Source organism: Ranitomeya imitator, chromosome 9 (assembly GCF_032444005.1).
Source record: "Ranitomeya imitator isolate aRanImi1 chromosome 9, aRanImi1.pri, whole genome shotgun sequence".
In the NCBI taxonomy this organism is placed as follows: Eukaryota; Metazoa; Chordata; class Amphibia; order Anura; family Dendrobatidae; genus Ranitomeya; species Ranitomeya imitator.
In genome coordinates, this window is record NC_091290.1 from 134,070,196 (window position 1) to 134,089,478 (window position 19,283).

At 47.8% G+C, this 19,283-nt stretch overlaps 1 protein-coding gene across 1 annotated transcript; it reads right to left on the reverse strand.

Annotated features, from left to right (window-relative positions):
• Window positions 1-11,081: 11,081 nt before the first annotated feature.
• LOC138649015 (NAD(P)H dehydrogenase [quinone] 1-like) lies at window positions 11,082-16,067 on the reverse strand. Its single transcript, XM_069739093.1, has 6 exons — window positions 15,974-16,067; window positions 15,513-15,677; window positions 14,721-14,851; window positions 14,319-14,435; window positions 13,516-13,617; window positions 11,082-11,525 (listed from the first exon to the last, which is right to left on the reverse strand). Exons 1-6 carry the CDS (start codon window positions 15,978-15,980, stop codon window positions 11,214-11,216), a joined length of 834 nt encoding a protein of 277 aa, XP_069595194.1. The 5' UTR covers window positions 15,981-16,067; the 3' UTR covers window positions 11,082-11,213.
• Between the last annotated feature and the right edge of the window lie 3,216 nt (window positions 16,068-19,283).

The window sequence follows — 19,283 nt, forward strand, 5'->3', positions numbered from 1 at the left end:
CCCCCATTTAAAACAGTATACTCAAAAAATAAAATAAATACATCACTGCAATAATAATATCCCTTAATTAGCCCCTATGGTAATATTCGCCATCCTGGCCACCGTGTGTCTCATTTCAGGCTCCAGCCATATGTTCTCCCATCCTGCCCTCATGAGTATCCATTCTACCCCATATGATCTCCCCATCCTGCCCCATCTGTCTCCATCGTATCCATCCTGCCCCATCTGTTTCCAATCCTGCCCCATCTCTGTCCAGCACTCTGCCCCATCTCTGTCCAGCACTCTGCCCCATCTCTGTCCAGCACTCTGCCCCATCTCTGTCCAGCACTCTGCCCAGCACTCTGCCCCATCTCTGTCCAGCACTCTGCCCCATCTCTGTCCAGCACTCTGCCCCATCTCTGTCCAGCACTCTGCCCAGCACTCTGCCCCATCTCTGTCCAGCACTCTGCCCCATCTCTGTCCAGCACTCTGCCCCATCTCTGTCCAGCACTCTGCCCCATCTCTGTCCAGCACTCTGCCCCATCTCTGTCCAGCACTCTGCCCCGTGTCCAGTTTTCCGCCCCCCATGTGTCCAGCTCTCTGCCCCCCATGTGTCCAGCTTTCTGCCCCCCCCGTGTCCAGCTTTCTGCCCCGCCCCCCCCTGTCCAGCTTTCTGCCCCCCCCCCGTGTCCAGCTTTCTGCCCCCCCCCTGTGTCCAGCTTTCTGCCCCCCCCGTGTCCAGCTTTCTGCCCCCCCCCGTGTCCAGCTTTACTGCCCCCTCTGTGTCCAGCTTTACTGCCCCCTCTGTGTCCAGCTTTACTGCCCCCTCTGTGTCCAGATTTACTGCCCCCTCTGTGTCCAGATTTACTGCCCCCTCTGTGTCCAGATTTACTGCCCCCTCTGTGTCCAGATTTACTGCCCCGTGTCCAGCTTTACTGCCCCCTCTGTGTCCAGCCTTCTGCCCCCCCTGTGTCCAGCTTTACTGCCCCCCTGTGTCCAGCCTTCTGCCCCCCGTGTCCAGCTTTACTGCCCTTCTGTGTCCAGCGGCCTTCTGCCCCCCCCGTGTCCAGCTTTACTGCCCCCCTGTGTCCAGCGGCCTTCTGCCCCCTCTGTGTCCAGCTGCCTTCTGCCCCTGTGTCCAGCTGCCTTCTGCCCCCTCTGTGTCCAGCTGCCTTCTGCCCCCTCTGTGTCCAGCTGCCTTCTGCCCCCCTGTGTCCAGCTGCCTTCTGCCCCCTCTGTGTCCAGCTGCCTTCTGCCCCCCTGTGTCCAGCTGCCTTCTGCCCCCTCTGTGTCCAGCTGCCTTCTGCCCCCCTGTGTCCAGCTGCCTTCTGCCCCCTCTGTGTCCAGCTTTACTGCCCCCCCGTGTCCAGCGGCCTTCTGCCCCCGTGTCCAGCTGCCTTCTGCCCCCTCTGTGTCCAGCTGCCTTCTGCCCCCTCTGTGTCCAGCTTTACTGCCCCCCTGTGTCCAGCGGCCTTCTGCCCCCCTGTGTCCAGAGGCCTTCTGCCCCCGTGTCCAGCGGCCTTCTGCCCCCGTGTCCAGCTGCCTTCTGCCCCCTCTGTGTCCAGCTGCCTTCTGCCCCCTCTGTGTCCAGCTGCCTTCTGCCCCCCTGTGTCCAGCTGCCTTCTGCCCCCCCTGTGTCCAGCTGCCTTCTGCCCCCCTGTGTCCAGCTGCCTTCTGCCCCCTCTGTGTCCAGCTGCCTTCTGCCCCCCTGTGTCCAGCTTTACTGCCCCCGTGTCCAGCTGCCTTCTGCCCCCTCTGTGTCCAGCTGCCTTCTGCCCCCCTGTGTCCAGCTGCCTTCTGCCCCCCTGTGTCCAGCTGCCTTCTGCCCCCTCTGTGTCCAGCTGCCTTCTGCCCCCCTGTGTCCAGCTGCCTTCTGCCCCCTCTGTGTCCAGCTGCCTTCTGCCCCCGTGTCCAGCTGCCTTCTGCCCCCCTGTGTCCAGCTGCCTTCTGCCCCCTCTGTGTCCAGCTGCCTTCTGCCCCATCTGTGTCCAGCTGCCTTCTGCCCCCCTGTGTCCAGCTGCCTTCTGCCCCCTCTGTGTCCAGCTGCCTTCTGTCCCCCTGTGTCCAGCTGCCTTCTGCCCCCTCTGTGTCCAGCTGCCTTCTGCCCCCGTGTCCAGCTTTACTGCCCCCCTGTGTCCAGCTGCCTTCTGCCCCCTCTGTGTCCAGCTGCCTTCTGCCCCCTCTGTGTCCAGCTGCCTTCTGCCCCCCTGTGTCCAGCTGCCTTCTGCCCCCTCTGTGTCCAGCTGCCTTCTGCCCCCTCTGTGTCCAGCTGCCTTCTGCCCCCGTGTCCAGCTTTACTGCCCCCCTGTGTCCAGCTTTACTGCCCCCCTGTGTCCAGCTGCCTTCTGCCCCCTCTGTGTCCAGCTGCCTTCTGCCCCCCTGTGTCCAGCTGCCTTCTGCCCCCCTGTGTCCAGCTGCCTTCTGCCCCCTCTGTGTCCAGCTGCCTTCTGCCCCCCTGTGTCCAGCTTTACTGCCCCCCTGTGTCCAGCTGTCTTCTGCCCCCTCTGTGTCCAGCTGCCTTCTGCCCCCCTGTGTCCAGCTGCCTTCTGCCCCCCTGTGTCCAGCTGCCTTCTGCCCCCTCTGTGTCCAGCTGCCTTCTGCCCCCTCTGTGTCCAGCTGCCTTCTGCCCCCCTGTGTCCAGCTGCCTTCTGCCCCCTCTGTGTCCAGCTGCCTTCTGTCCCCCTGTGTCCAGCTGCCTTCTGCCCCCTCTGTGTCCAGCTGCCTTCTGCCCCCCTGTGTCCAGCTTTACTGCCCCCCTGTGTCCAGCTGCCTTCTGCCCCCTCTGTGTCCAGCTGCCTTCTGCCCCCCTGTGTCCAGCTGCCTTCTGCCCCCGTGTCCAGCTGCCTTCTGCCCCCTCTGTGTCCAGCTGCCTTCTGCCCCCCTGTGTCCAGCTGCCTTCTGCCCCCTCTGTGTCCAGCTGCCTTCTGCCCCCCTGTGTCCAGCTTTACTGCCCCCCTGTGTCCAGCTGCCTTCTGCCCCCTCTGTGTCCAGCTGCCTTCTGCCCCCCTGTGTCCAGCTGCCTTCTGCCCCCCTGTGTCCAGCTTTACTGCCCCCTGTGTCCAGCTGCCTTCTGCCCAAACACCCCCCCCCCCCCCCGATCGCCGCTCTTAATAGAAAAAAAAAAAAGTTCTACTTACCTGCCGCGCTCCTGATCTCTCCACGCAGCTGCACTGTGCACTCGCCGGCGACTGACAATGACGTCAGACGCCGGCGACCTGCACACTGCGGCTGGCGGCTGTTAACTATTGACGTGCGGGCGCGGGCCCGCATGTCAATAGCGTACAGCTGCAGCGCCGGCCGCCGCTAAGGGCCCGGTTCAGCCTGCGGCTGCCGGTAGGGGCCCGGTGAGCAGGTAAGAGGGGGCCCGATGCGGGCCCCCTCTGCTCACCGGGCCCCTTACGCCAGTCACGGCTGTAATGCCCTGATGGCGGCCCTGGGCGTCTGTAATTTACATCATAGGTAGACCTCAACTATGGGAGACAAACTGAGAAAAAAAAATCCAGAAAATCACATTGTCTGTTTTTTTAACATTTTATTTGCATATTATGGTGGAAAATAAGTATTTGGTCAGAAACAAAATTTCATCTCAATACTTTGTAATATATCCTTTGTTGGCAATGACAGAGGTCAAACGTTTTCTGTAAGTCTTCACAAGGTTGCCACACACTGTTGTTGGTATGTTGGCCCATTCCTCCATGCAGATCTCCTCTAGAGCAGTGATGTTTTTGGCTTTTCGCTTGGCAACACGGACTTTCAACTCCCTCCAAAGGTTTTCCATAGGGTTGAGATCTGGAGACTGGCTAGGCCACTCCAGGACCTTGAAATGCTTCTTACGAAGCCACTCCTTCGTTGCCCTGGCGGTGTGCTTTGGATCATAGTCATGTTGAAAGACCCAGCCACGTTTCATCTTCAATGCCCTTGCTGATGGAAGGAGGTTTGCACTCAAAATCTCACGATACATGGCCCCATTCATTCTTTCATGTACCCGGATCAGTCGTCCTGGCCCCTTTGCAGAGAAACAGCCCCAAAGCATGATGTTGCCACCACCATGCTTTACAGTAGGTATGGTGTTTGATGGATGCAACTCAGTATTCTTTTTCCTCCAAACACGACAAGTTGTGTTTCTATCAAACAGTTCCAGTTTGGTTTCATCAGACCATAGGACATTCTCCCAAAACTCCTCTGGATAATCCAAATGCTCTCTAGCAAACTTCAGACGGGCCCGGACATGTACTGGCTTAAGCAGTGGGACACGTCTGGCACTGCAGGATCTGAGTCCATGGTGGCGTAGTGTGTTACGTATGGTAGGCCTTGTTACATTGGTCCCAGCTCTCTGCAGTTCATTCACTAGGTCCCCCCGCGTGGTTCTGGGATTTTTGCTCACCGTTCTTGTGATCATTCTGACCCCACGGGGTGGGATTTTGCGTGGAGCCCCAGATCGAGGGAGATTATCAGTGGTCTTGTATGTCTTCCATTTTCTAATTATTGCTCCCACTGTTGATTTCTTCACTCCAAGCTGGTTGTCTATTGCAGATTCAGTCTTCCCAGCCTGGTGCAGGGCTACAATTTTGTTTCTGGTGTCCTTTGACAGCTCTTTGTTCTTCACCATAGTGGAGTTTGGAGTCAGACTGTTTGAGGGTGTGCACAGGTGTCTTTTTATACTGATAACAAGTTTAAACAGGTGCCATTACTACAGGTAATGAGTGGAGGAACGAGGAGACTCTTAAAGAAGAAGTTACAGGTCTGTGAGAGTAGGAAATATTGATTGTTTGTTTCTGACCAAATACTTATTTTCCACCATAATATGCAAATAAAATGTTAAAAAAACAGACAATGTGATTTTCTGGATTTTTTTTTCTCAGTTTGTCTCCCATAGTTGAGGTCTACCTATGATGTAAATTACAGACGCCTCTCATCTTTTTAAGTGGTGGAACTTGCACTATTGCTGACTGACTAAATACTTTTTTGCCCCACTGTATATATATATATCATACAGCGCTAGATTGCAGAAAAGCCGGTAATTCAATTGCCGGCTTTTGCTATCTCCTTCTGAAACCCGACATGATATGAGACATGGTTTACATACAGTAAACCATCTTATATCCCTTCTTTTATTACATATTTCTCTTTAGTAATGGAAGAAGTGTCTGTATGTTAAATTTGGTGGCTCTAGCTATTAAATTAAAGGGTTAAATCGCGGAAAAAATTGGCGTGGGCTCCCGCGCAATTTTCTCCGCCAGAGTGGGAAAGCCAGTGACTGAGGGCAGATATTAATAGCCTGGAGAGGGACCATGGTTATTGCCCCCCCTCCCTGGCTAAAAACATCTGCCCCCAGCCACCCCAGAAAAGGCACATCTGGAAGATGTGCCTATTCCGGCACTTTGCCACTCTCTTCCCATTTCCGTGTAGTGGTGGGATATGGGGTAGTGAAGGGTTAATGTCACCTTGCTATTGTAAGGTGACATTAAACCAGATTAATAATGGAGAGGGGTCAATTATGACACCTATCCATTATTAACACATAGGAAAGAAAATATGCGGCACTCACCCCAATTCAGCAGTGGAAAGCGTGAATTTTAATGGAAAACATAAACAGATAAAAATCCGTTACAACATCAGGTAAGCAGGAGGGTGCGGTGTTGGAGCTTGGACGACGGCCGTTTCGCACAGCAGGTGCTTCGACGGGTCCAGGCTTTTTCCGGTACCGGAATTATCTGGACGTGTGAGACTGGCCTTAGGCCGGTTTAACACATCAGTGGCTCCGGTATGTGAGGTGACAGTTTCCTCACGTACCAGAGACACTCACTCACGTAGACACATTAAAATCAATGTGTCTCTGCATATGTCAGCGTGTTTTCACGGACTGTGTGTCCGTTTGAAAAACACGGAGACATGTCAGTGTTCGTGGGAGTGCACGGATCACACAGACCCATTAAAGTCAATGGGTCCGTGTAAAACACGTACCGCACACAGATGCTGTCCGTGTGCAGTTTGTGTGCCGGGCAGGAGACAGCGCTACAGTAAGCGCTGTCCCCCCAGCTTGTGGTGCTGAAGCCCCATTCATTTCTTCTCTCCAGCAGCGTTCGCTGAAGCGAAGGAATGAAAAATCATTTTTTTTTGTTAAAAATAAAGTTCCCGGTAATCTCCCCCCTCCCTTTCCCTGTGCGCCCGCCCGCTGGCATTAAAATACTTACCCAGCTCCCTCGATGCTTCCTCTCAGTGTCGCAGCTCTTCCTGTATGAGCGGTCACGTGGTGCCGCTTATTACAGTGATGAATATGCGGCTCCACCTCCCACCTCCGCGTTCACTACAGATTATAGTGGTCTAATTTTTCTTGCGGAGACTAGCATCTCCGCCAGAGGAATTTACATGCTGAGGTCTTCAAAATGCGCCTCATGTCAGTGTCCGCGGGTGATCCGCAGGTGCATGACTGCTCACATGTAAGGTTCATAGGTAGGAAGGGGAGATAGAGGGGGCGTGGTCAGAAGCTGGATGGGATGTAACCTGTAGCCAGATGGGTGTGGTCAGAAGCTATATTGGGCGTGGCCTGTAGATAAAGGGGCTTGGTCAGAAGCTGTATGGGGTGTGGCTTGTAACCAAAGGTCGGCATGGTGGCTACTTCTCACTACAGAGCGGGACAAGTAGATTCTGGCCGTGGCAGTGGGTCAGGGTCTCAAAATCGAGACTGTCCCACTGTATCCGGTACGGACGGGAGCTATGGATCACCTAATCAAATAGTTTATTGAAATCTAACAAAAAAAAAAACAAAAAAAGAAAAGCCATGGAAAATTTAAAACATTTAAAAAAAGACTGACGAGAACCTGACCAAATGTGGTCTTCCCCAATGACATAAGCAAAGGGAAAGCATCAACATGGATTCCGGGAAGTGACGGTTTACAGTGTGAAGGTGATCAGAACAAAAGCCTAGAACTAATGCAAATAAATGCTAAGAATGAACATCGAAAAACAAATAAGAAACAACTCGCTTGATGATGTGCTGCCAGCTAAGCCAAATACATAGAAAGCAATCTCATGAGCATATAGAGTTATTGCATATTAGACACACGGAGAATAGCCCATGAAGAATCTGTGCTACATGAGCAGAGCCATTACCCAATGTATAGTCAGCTACAAATATATAAGAAGATGGAATATAGGATTATCAGACAAAGGTATATAGTTTATAACAAAATAATAATAATTACCTATGTAGAGGCCTGTATAGGGATTAACGACATAAGAGTTATATACAGGTAAATAGGGAAAATATGTGGGGATGTGCAGAGGTAAGTATGGGGGCTACTACCGTATCTATTGGAGACGTACATTCAGCTGAAGTGCGGCACAGAGATCCGCGGAGTCCGTGCACAGCAATACACGGTGACGGCCAATCAGGGGCATGCAGCTTACATCGGTGTGCACGTGACTGGGAGTGGATTGAGGTGACGTCATGCGCTCCCGATTCTTGCACACTGAAGTCAGCTGGCGGCTTCAGAAGAAGAAGATGCCATGTGGCGGGGGAGCAGAGGGAAGGTGAGTATAATGGGTTTTTTTTTCTATACATTAACCCCTTCATGACCGGGGGATTTTTCGTATTTCCGTGTTCGTTTTTCGCTCCCCTCCTTCCCAGAGCCATAACTTTTTTATTTTTCCGTCAATTTGGCCATGTGAGGGCTTATTTTTTGCGGGACGAGTTGTACTTTTGAACGACATCATTGGTTTTAGCATGTCGTGTACTAGAAAACGGGAAAAAAATTCCAAGTGCGGTGAAATTGCAAAAAAAGTGCAATCCCACATTGTTTTTTTGTTTGGCTTTTTTGCTAGGTTTACTAGATGCTAAAAATGACCTTCCGTTATGATTCTCCAGGTCAGTACGAGTTCATAGACACCAAACATGACTAGGTTATTTTTTATCTAAGTTGTGAAAAAAAATTCCAAACTTTGCTAAAAAAAAAAAAAAAAATTGCGCCATTTTCCGATACTCGTAGCGTCTCCATTTTTCATGATCTGGGGTCGGTTGAGGGCTTATTTTTTGCATGCCGAGATGACGTTTTTAATGATAGCATTTCGGTGCAGATACGTTCTTTTGATCGCCCGTTATTGCATTTTAATGCAATGTCGCGGCGACCAAAAAAACGTAATTCTGGCGTTTCGAATTTTTTTCCCGCTACGCTGTTTAGCGATCAGGTTAATACTTTTTTTTAATTGATAGATCGGGTGATTCTGAGCGCGGCGATACCAAATATGCGTAGATTTTATATTTTTTTTATTGATTTATTTTGATTGGGGCGAAAGGGGGGTGATTTAAACTTTTATGTTTTTTTTATTTTTTTCACATTTTTTTAAACTTTTTTTTTTTTACTTTTGCCATGCTTCAATAGCCTCCATGAGAGGCTAGAAGCAGGCACAACTCGATCGCCTCTGCTACATAGCAGCGATCTGCTGATCACTGCTATGTAGCAGAAATGGAGGTGTGCTGTGAGCGCCGACCACAGGGTGGCGCTCACAGCCACCGGCGATCAGTAACCATAGAGGTCTCAGGGACCTCTATGGTTACAATGGCGACGCATCGCCGACCCCCGATCATGTGACGGGGGTCGGCCATGACGTCATTTCCGGCCGCCCCGGCCGGAAGCGGTAGTTAAATGCCGCTGTCTGCGTTTGACAGCGGCATTTAACTAGTTAATAGGTGCGGGCAGATCGCGATTCTGCTCGCGCCTATTACGGGCACATGTCAGCTGTTCAAAACAGCTGACATGTCCCGGCTTTGATGCGGGCTCACTGCGGAGCCCTGCATCAAAGCAGGGGAGCCGGCATCGGACGGTATAGTACGTCCGATGCCGGTAAGGGGTTAAAGAACAGTGGCAGAATGGGCGACATATATCACTGCTCAAAAATATACAGTGAACACTTAAACAACACAGTGTAACTCCAAGTCAATCACACTTCTGTGAAATCAGTCTGACCTGTTGTGAAGCAGCAATGATTGTGAATCAATTTCTCCTGCTGTTTTTCAATGGAACAGATAAATTAGGAAGACAGCCCCCATAAAGGAGTGGTTCTGCAGGGGGTGACCACAGACCATTTCTCTGTTCTCATCCTTTTTGACTGTTGTTTTAGTCACTTTTGCATTTTGTTATTGTTCTCACCCTTAGATGTACTGTACAGTAGCATGAGGCGGTGTCTACAACCCACAGAAGTTGCTCAGGTGGTGTAGCTCAGCCAAGATGGCACATCAATGCGAGCTGTGGCAAGAAAGGTAGTTGTGTCTGTCAGCACAGTGGCCAGGTGCCATTAGCCATTACTACAGGTAATCAGTGGAGGCCAGAGGAGCCTCTTAAAGAAGAAGTTACAGGTCTGTGAGAGCCAGAAAGCTTGCATATTTTTAGGTGACCAAATACTTATTTTCCACCATAATTTGCAAAATAAATCTTGCCAAATTAGACAAGGTGATTTTCTTGATTTGTTTTCTCATGTTGACTCTCATAGTTGTGGTCTACCTATGATGTCAATTACAGGCCTCTCTCATCTTTTTAAGTGTGAGAACTTGCACAACTATTTTTCCCCAGTGTACGGTTGATCCATATTATTTATTATTATTATTTATTTACATAGCACCATTGATTCCATGGTGCTGTACATGAGTATGGGTTACATACAAATTACAGATATCACTTACAGTAAGCAAACTAACAATGACAGACTGATACAGAGGGGAGAGGACCCTGCCCTTGGGGGCTTACATTCTACAGGATGGTGGGGAAGGAGACTGTAGGTTGAGGGTTGTAGAAGCTCCGGTGTTGGTGAGGCGGTAGCTTCGGTAGTGATGAGGCGGTAGCTACGGTATTGGTGAGGAGGCAGCGGGGTGAGTGCAGGCTGTAGGCTTTCCTGAAGAGGTGGGTTTTCAGGTTCTGTCTGAAGGATCCGAATGTGGTTGATAGTCGGACATGTTGGGGCAGAGAATTCCAGAGGATGGGGGATATTCTGGAGAAGTCTTGGAGGCGGTTGGGTGAGGAGCGAATAAGTGTGGAGAGAAGGAGGTCTTGGGAGGACAGGAGATTGCGTGAGGGAAGATATCGGGAGATTAGTTCAGAGATATATGGAGGAGACAGGTTATGGATGGCTTTGTAGGTCAGTATTAGCAATTTGAACTGGATACACTGAGAGAATGGGAGCCAGTGAAGAGATTTGCAGAGGGGGGAAGCGGAGGAGTAGCGAGGAGAGAGATGAATTAGTCGGGCAGCAGAGTTAAAGATGGACTGGAGAGGTGCAAGGGTGTTAGCAGGAAAGCCGCAGAAAAGGATGTTGCAGTAGTCAAGGCGGAAGATGATGAGGGCGTGCACAAGCATTTTAGTAGATTGACGGTTGAGGAAAGGACGGATTCTGGAGATATTTTGGAGCTGGAGGCGACATGAGGTGGAAAGAGCTTGGATGTGCGGTTTGAAGGACAGGGCAGAGTCGAAGGTTACTCTGAGGCAGCGGACTTCCGGTACAGGGGAAAGCATTATGTCGTTGATTGCGATAGATAGGTCAGGTAAGGAAGATCTATGGCATGGAGGAAAGATGATGAGTTCAGATTTGTCCACATTGAGTTTGAGGAAGCGAGAGGAGAAGGAGGAGGATATGGCTGATATACACTCCGGGATTCTGGACAGCAGAGCGGTGACGTCTGGGCCAGAGAGGTAGATCTGAGTGTCATCAGTATAAAGGTGGTACTGGAATCCATGGGACTTTATGAGTTGTTCTAGGCAGAGTGTATAGATTGAGAAGAGTAGGCGTCCTAGAATAGAGCCTTGGGGGACTCCAACAGAGAGAGGGTGGGATTAGGAGGTAGTGTGGGAGTGGGAGACGCTGAATATGGGGTTGGAAAGGTACGAGGAGATCCAGGATAGGTTGAGGTCTTTGATGCCAAAGGAGGAGAGGATCTGTATCCTCCATTCCATATGGAATCCAATTTTATTTTTGGCGCACCATAGACTTGAATAATCAAGTCTGGTCCAAAATCCAGAAGACACTAGTGCATGCTGCTATTTTTTTTTTTTTTATTTCACGCTTACATTTGGTCCATGTGAAAAGAAAAAACAGTCATCCGAACAGCCCGATTGAATAACTTTGGTCATATATATATATTTCCAAATTGACCCTTGGATGATACTTCGAACCGTGTCATAGTGACCAGATAAGATCCTGGCATGGATGAAGAAGCCTCAGCATTACACTTTACAAGCAGTCGTTCATAACCTGACACAGTCAGCCTTCACCTGGCTGTCAGGTGGCAGAGGTTTGCCCAGGTGTTGCCCCACGGTTGGGCTATACTTCTCAGCCGCTCTGGCCTCCTCCACTTCCTTCTTCAGGACAAATCCACCAGACAAACCCTCAAAGTCCTGAACGGGAAGGTACCTGATGGGCTTTTCATCCCAAATTGTCTCCAGTCGCTTCTCCCAGTTCTTAAGTATCTCCACGCGAGCTTCCTGAGTTATGTGTGCCACGGCGAATGAGATCTGAGGTTCCAGGACTTTAAATCCACAGAAATTCAAAATTCCATTCTGCAAATGAAAAAAAAAAAAAAGGGAAAAAGTTCAAAGTGAAAAACCCTTCTTAGGCTGGGTTCACATTGCGTTACTGCAGTCCGTTCAAGGCATGCATTAAATGGACTGCGTTAACGCAAGTGCCGAAAAAGATCGCATTATGCGACCGCGCAGATGCTCTATCTGCAATAGCGGTGACGGACCCAGAAACGCTGCAGCCCGCGTCCGAGGGTCTGTCACAGAATGACGGCACATCGCTAGCGCATGCCCATTATGGCACGCTTTGGCGATATGCCCGATTTTAAAGGTTAATGGCAGCGTTAACGGATTGCCATAACGCAATGTGAACCCAGCCTTAAAAAACACATGTGAAGTTGCAATTGCATTTGGGAAATGATGAATCCAAGCATTTCTGCACCTACAAATATGTAAAATAATAAAATAATATTACGTAAAATAAAAGGCATATAAAATAATAACAAAAACACCCCCAACAAATCCAAACTAAAAATGCATAAAAAAAAGTTTAAGACGACTCCGATGATCAGAGCACACGGCCAGTGCATATTTTAGTGCAGCAGAAAAAAATGTAGCGATATTTCATCGTGCGACCTGTGCCACCGTTTAATTCCTGCCTTACTCCTATGTGTGCAATGTGGGAACTCGCGAAGGAGGGTTTCACAGGTTAACGTCGCATTGGTTGAATGTCTGCCCCTTAGGCTATGTGCACACGTTGCGGATTTTGCTGCGGATCTGCAGCTGTTTTCCATGCGTTGTACAATACCATGTAAAGGTATGGAAAACAGAATCCGCAGTGCCCATGCTGCGGGATTAAATGCACGGAAACACAGCGTTGTTTTTTCCGCAGCATGTCAACTTTGTGTGGATTCCGCAGTGGTTTACACCTGCTCCTCAATAGGAATCCGCAGGTGTAAAACCACAGGTGGAATCCGCACAAAAAACGGGGTAAATCCGCGGGTAATCCACAGTGCGGTTTACCTGTGGATTTTGCAAAAACAGTGCGGAAAAATCCACAGACCAATCCGCAACGTGTGCACATAGCCTCACTGGCTGCTTTCATCAAACAAGAAGCTTTGGAGAAGGATGTCTGATGAAAAAAGGTTTAGATCCGATCAAAGAAAAGGTCACCTTGTCATGGCTGGTGGGCACACATAAATTGGCCAATTTGTGCTCAATTTTATAAGTCACTAAGAGTGGCACAGCAACTGGTCCTGTGTGAGAGTCGGGGCCTGCCAATGTCCTGCAGGCCAACCAGACGTCACCTTTAACATCATGAACAGCGCATGGCAGTGACATCATGCCGACATGCTAAAGTCAGTTGCTGGAGAGGAATGAGGGGACATTATTACTGGAAAGGGTCCACGCTGGAGGGAGCATTATTATAAGAAGGGGTCAGGAGGGGGACATTATTACTGGAAGAGGCCAAGGATGGGGGACATTATTACAAGAAGGGGACCAGGATGGAGGACATTGTTATAGGATGGGGAGGGGGCATTATTACAGGAAGGGACTCAGGACAGGAAACATTAATTCAGGATGGGACGTGGGACATTATTACAGGAAGAAGACTGGACGGGGGACATTATTACATGGGCGGCAAATAGGCATGTTTTTATAGATTCTAGAAAGCTACAAGGGCTTATACATCTGACCAACAGGCAGGTCCAAATTTTGCACCAGGTCCCATCGGACTCTAGTTACACTATTGGCTGCTTATATTCCATGTATTCATTGTTTGCTTGTATCTTGGTGCAGTTCACATAGGAAGAAGAGTAATCATAGAATATTCCTCCTTCCTACATGTCATCCATATGGAGAGCTGCATTAATGGTGGCTGGGAACCACACGTGGCTGGTGATCCCTCCTGGAGTTAATTATTCTTCTGCTCTCCATTCCTATTGTTACCCATAGTGGGTCTTGTATTTGTAGGCTGCACCGTCCTTGTGACCGCCGCACATGAAAAGGGCAAATATCACAGATAACATACCTGCAAAGGCCACAGGAAAATATTGATGTCTCCATTAATGCCGCGGGGTGACGACATTGCCCCAGGGCCCCCAGTGGTGAAGGATAACAGGGCTTTCTTATTCTTAAAAAAAAAATGAATTAAATCACAAATTCGTTAAGATTTTTCCCCAGAATCTGATATTACAGCTGTCGGAAGAGATTACAGAATACATATCCATTAAATCTGGTGTCTGATAATCCAGAAAATCTAATATTCAACATAAGTCATAAATGATGGATTGGGCCCCATCAAAGTATTTTTTTTTCTACCTTGAATTTACTGATGTATTTTTGCACCAAATTCTTAAAAAAGATGTGCACGCAGTTCGTGAATTTGGAGCAAAATGAAAAATGCTCATTTTACTTTTAATATTTTTTTTTGTTTATTTATTTTAGCACCAAAAGTTGCCAATGGTTGGATTGGTGAACTGACCTGTTTGGCCACACCCAGGGTGCACAGGGTAGCTAATTATCATATATGAATAAGGAACCATTTCTGGCAAATGTGGCAAAGAAAAATAAAACTCCGAACAAAACAAAACAAAAAAAAAGTTAGGTTAAAAAAATGCACATGGTAAATTGGGGCCTAAAAGTACTTTTTTTTGTTAAAAATTAGGACTATGCCCCCTACAAGGTGTTGTGCTTCGTTTGAACAGTCATTTTGTGCTGATACACTCCCTTTAAGGGGATATGAACTTTCACAGTATATAGCAGATACATTTTGTACATGTGTGACTCTTGTGTATGACGGCTCAGATATAAAAGTCAATGAGGTCGGTTTACCTTGAATGGCCCTCCTTCAGAATAGAAAGCTTGATAGCTGTATGCAAACCCCATAGAGAAGACTCGCTCCACCCAACCCTTCATTAAGGCGGGCATCCCGAACCAGTACAACGGGAACTGGGGAGGAAAAATATAAAATCACTTTAAATTTAAGGCAAAGCCAGCCCCCTTCTGTCTCTGCAACAGCTATGGAGGAGAGCCCGAAATACCAAAAAGAGAATGCTAATGTCATGCACCACTCTTCAGACCATGTAATGGGCATAAAACATGGATTTAAAAGTGTTTTGTGCAATATAGATTTTATTTTTTGTTTGTAATCGCACCCTCTGGGTGACATATGGTAACACAGATTGCAGCCTCTGGACTCAAATTTTGGGTTTAGCTAAGTATTTTATTACTTACCTGAAAGATCACAAGATGAGCTTTCTCCACCTTCTTCTGCTCTTCCTTTATGTCACTGGCGAGGCGTCCCTCCTGCCACGCTATCAGCATCTCTGCGCCATATTTGAAATTATTCGGCTCATTGGGGCTACCTGTATTGTAGCAGGATTGGTTATAAATGGCCTATATCACATTACTGCAGAAATGTATGGTTAGTAAGAGTAGCCGCCAATCTGTGTCTCTCTAGCTATTGTAGAACTACAATTCCCAGCATGCCAGCCGGAGAGCCTCTAGTTTTCTATAAAGCCCAATCTTGGGATCTGGGAATTAGCTTCAATTCAAAATATTACCCATGTACACCAGTGGCAATGTTTCTGGAACACAGATTACTTTTTCTTATACTGGATAATCCCTTTAAAGAGGAGTGACCAATTGGCTTATATGTGTAATTTTTTTAATTTTTTTAACCTAGTCTATATTCCGCTGTTCTCCTGAATCCAGCACTGTTTTTCCTTTGTTCCTACGCCTCTCCATTCCTGAGATATGGCCCCTTCTTCCCTGTATATAAATCTAGGCTTGTTAGCTAAGTGGGCGTGGTTGTGACCAGGAAGAAGTGATGACCACGCCCACTTCGATAAAAGGACTTGATTTATCTTCAGGGAAGAAGGGGCCATATCTCAGGAATGGAGGGTCACAGCAAGAAAACGAAAACAACGCCGGATTCAGGAGAACTGTTTAATTTAGATAATGTAAGATAATTACATATTTATAGCAAGTGACAGACCCCCTTTAAGGACTGATTATAAGTTTTACCTGTGATATCATCTCGTGACAGGACAGAGTTAAACTTCATCTCATAAAGATCAGACACAAGGACCGTCCATCCATTCTTCTCTAGAGCCGCCTTAGTTGCTTCTTTCATGGCATAGTTAAAAGATGTCCGTTCCTGGTGAGCTAATACAATCAGTGCGGTTTTGCCTGTATATAGCAGAACGCATAAAGAAGTCATTTTGTAAGTTTTGACTCCCCTTCCAAGCCACTCATTTGGAATTACTTGACTAACGAATCCCTAATATGTTGCCAATCACATAGTAATAACATGTTAGGGAATTGCAGTTTGAGTAATTCTCTTATACATAACGTAAAATTATATAAAGGAAACTGGCAAAACTGGGCAGAGCAGCCCTTAAAGGACCCCTTGGATATTAAATTTTACACTTAATATCATAAAATGAGCAAGGTGCACCCTCCTGGGGGACACAGCGGAGCCTCACCTGACATGGCGTCCTTTTACTGTCCTCGTCTGAACCAGAAGAGAAGGATTCACCTTTGCTCAGTTGATATCGCCTTATTGACGTGCGCAGTAGAACTGCAGATCATTGGGAGAATCCGGTGATTTTATAGAGTAGGTGGACTGACTTGTCGTGCCGGAGGGAGCTGTCGCCGTGACAAGGGCAAATAACAAATAATGAAAACATCCCGCCTCTGCTACAGTGACAGAATAGACCCCAGCCCATAACCCTGCAGATTCCTCAAGGTGTAAATATTGAAAAATAACTAATGGGAAATTATATCATCATTATGTGCACGGGGAATAGCAGAGAGGAACGAGAATTAGTAAAAAAAAAATGCAAAAAATCCACAGTAGGTTTTCCAAAAACTATCTATCACTTTAGACTTTATACAATAAGATTAAAGGGGTTTTCCACCAATAGAAAAAGTTCGTTAGTGGGTTTTTAATTAAATTAATTAAACTTACTAAAATATTTAAGTCTTCAAAAAACTACGGTGTATAGATTGCCCAATTTCATTTTCCCTCATGTGGTCCCAGAAGTTGGGGCTTCTGTTGTCAGTTGCGATGGTAAACTACAGTGGCAGGAAGTGTCTTCATGTCGGCTGGTTCAGAGTGTAAGCAAAGCCAGCCCCCTTCACTGTCTCTACATCAGATGTAATAAAAAGGTGCTGGCTTAGCTAATGAACTAATTCGGGTAGCCAGCTCCCTTCTCGGTTTCTGCTGCAATATACAAAAAGTAACCGGCTTAGTTATTGAATTGAACATGAAAGCCAGCCCCCTTCTCTGTCTCTGTATCAGCTACCACGGAGAAGGAACTGGCTTAGGTAATGAACCGAGCCAGGCAGGCAGGCCCATTCTCTGTCTTCGCATAACCTGCAATAAAAAAAGCATGTGGCCTAACTAATGAAATGAGCCAGCCAGCCTGCCCCTTTCTCTGTATCTATCAGCTACAATAAAAAAGGGTCTGGTTTAGCTAATTAACTCTGTCCACCCCCCTTTTTGTATCTATCAGCTGCAATAAAATAGGGTGTGACTTAGCTAATGAACTGAGCCAACCCACTTCTCTGCATATCAGCTGCAATACACAAAAAAGGGTCTGGCTTATCTAATGAACTGAGCCAGCCCCTTCTCTGTATATCATTTGCAATAAAAAGGGTCTGGCTTATCTAATGAACTGAGCCAGCCCCTTCTCTGTATATCATTTGCAATAAAAAGGGTCTGGCTTATCTAATGAACTGAGCCAGCCCCTTCTCTGTATATCATTTGCAATAAAAAGGGTCTGGCTTAGCTAATGAACTGAGCCAGCCCCTTCTCTGTATATCATTTGCAATAAAAAGGGTCTGGCTTATCTAATGAACTGAGCCAGCCCCTTCTCTGTATATCATTTGCAATAAAAAGGGTCTGGCTTAGCTAATGAACTGCCCAAGCCCCCATCTCTGTATATGAGCTGCATTAAAAAGGGTCTGGCTTAGCCAGGGAACTGAGCAAGCCCCTTCCCTGATTATCAGCTGCAATAGAAAAGGGTCTGGCTTAGCTAATGAACTGAGCCAGCCCCCCTTCTCTATATATGAGCTGCAATAAAAAAGGGTCTGGCTTAGCTAATGAACTGAGCAAGCCCCCTTCTCTGTATAGGAGTTGAAATAAAAAGTGTCTGGCTTAGCTAATGAACTGCCTGTATATGAGCTGCAATAAAAAGGTTCTGGTTTAGCTAATGAACTGCCCAAGCCCCCATCTCTATATATGAGCTGCATTAAAAAGGATCTGGCTTAGCCAGGGAACTAAGCAAGCCCCTTCCCTGATTATCAGCTGCAATAAAAAGGGTCTGGCTTAGCTAATGAACTGAGCCAGCCCCCTTTTCTGTATATGATCTGCAATAAAAAGGGTCTGGCTTAGCTAATAAACTGTGCAAGCCCCCTTCTCTGTATGGGAGCTGCAATAAAAAGGGTCTGGCTTAGCTAATCAACTAAGCCAGCCCCTTCTCTGTATATCATTTGCAATAAAAAGGGTCAGGTTTAGCTAATGAACTGAGCAAGCCCCCTTCTCTGTATAACAATTGCAATGAAAAAAAAAGGGTCTGGCTTACCTTGATGAACTGAGCCAGCCCCCCTTATATGTATATGAGCTGCAATAAAAAGGGTCTGCTTAGGTAATGAAAGAAGCCAGCCCCCTTCTGTCATGGACACATGCAACGGGAAGTTAAAATCCATTATCACTGAAGCTTACAAAATTAAAATGTATTAGTAACTTGAATTTATTTAGATGTGAAATCCCATGAAAAATCTTTTGTCAATCAACCCCTTAAACAGGCACAATTGTATTAGTTCAAGAGGATCAGTCGCCATCACTAACAGGTCAGCAAACGCATAATTCCCGCAAATGGAGAATCCGCTCTCAGTAGAGCTTGCCAGTCCCAGGGGTGGCACCCGTCTCCAGAACATGCTGTGAATGGCGCTCCCCTTACACTTCTATGGGAAGTTACTTAATAATTTACAGCTCAGTAACGCATTGGCTCTGAATGAATAAGTAACGGAAAGAAGCATCTAGGAGGGTGTGCGCCAACCTGGCACCGCGCCACAACGTAACCAAACCCGATGCCTCAATGAAGACATCAATCACTCACTCACGCGATTCTCATTATGGCGGCATTTCTGCCTCCACAGTCCGCAGACCACGGCCAGGGAAATGTGAGCACTTCACGTATGGAGCGGACTACAAGAGTATGGATCGAGAAAGAAAAGAAAGTTCTATGCAAAGACCCAAGGGCGGTATAACCCTGAAGCCGCGGATCCATTTGTGTACTGCACTGATCGTGTAATGCTTCATTTGCCCTGCGGAGGCGCTGCTGCATTTTGAATTTGGGTCACTAGGTGATCCGGGCTATCCTTTGATTATTTTATAGTCAGGTGGTCCAGAGCCGAGACCCCTGTGAGGCTACGTTCAGATTAGCGTTGCGCGCCGCTGCGTCAGTGACGCAACGCACGATGCACGAAAAAACGCGCGCGTGCGAAAACGCTGCATTTTGCGACGAAAATCGGACGCAAGAAAAATGCAACTTGTTGCATTTTCTTGCGTCCGACGCTAGCGTCAAAAACAACGCACGTGTCAGAAAACGCAACAAGAAAAACGCATGCGTCCCCCATGTTAAACATAGGGGCGCATAACGCGTGCGTCGCCGCTGCGTTTCCCGACGCAGCGTCGGGAAACGCTAATCTGAACATAGCCTAATGCGGCTTTTTGTGCACAGAGGACGGTTCTCAGTGCAGATTTCGGACGCACGGTGACTCAGCTTT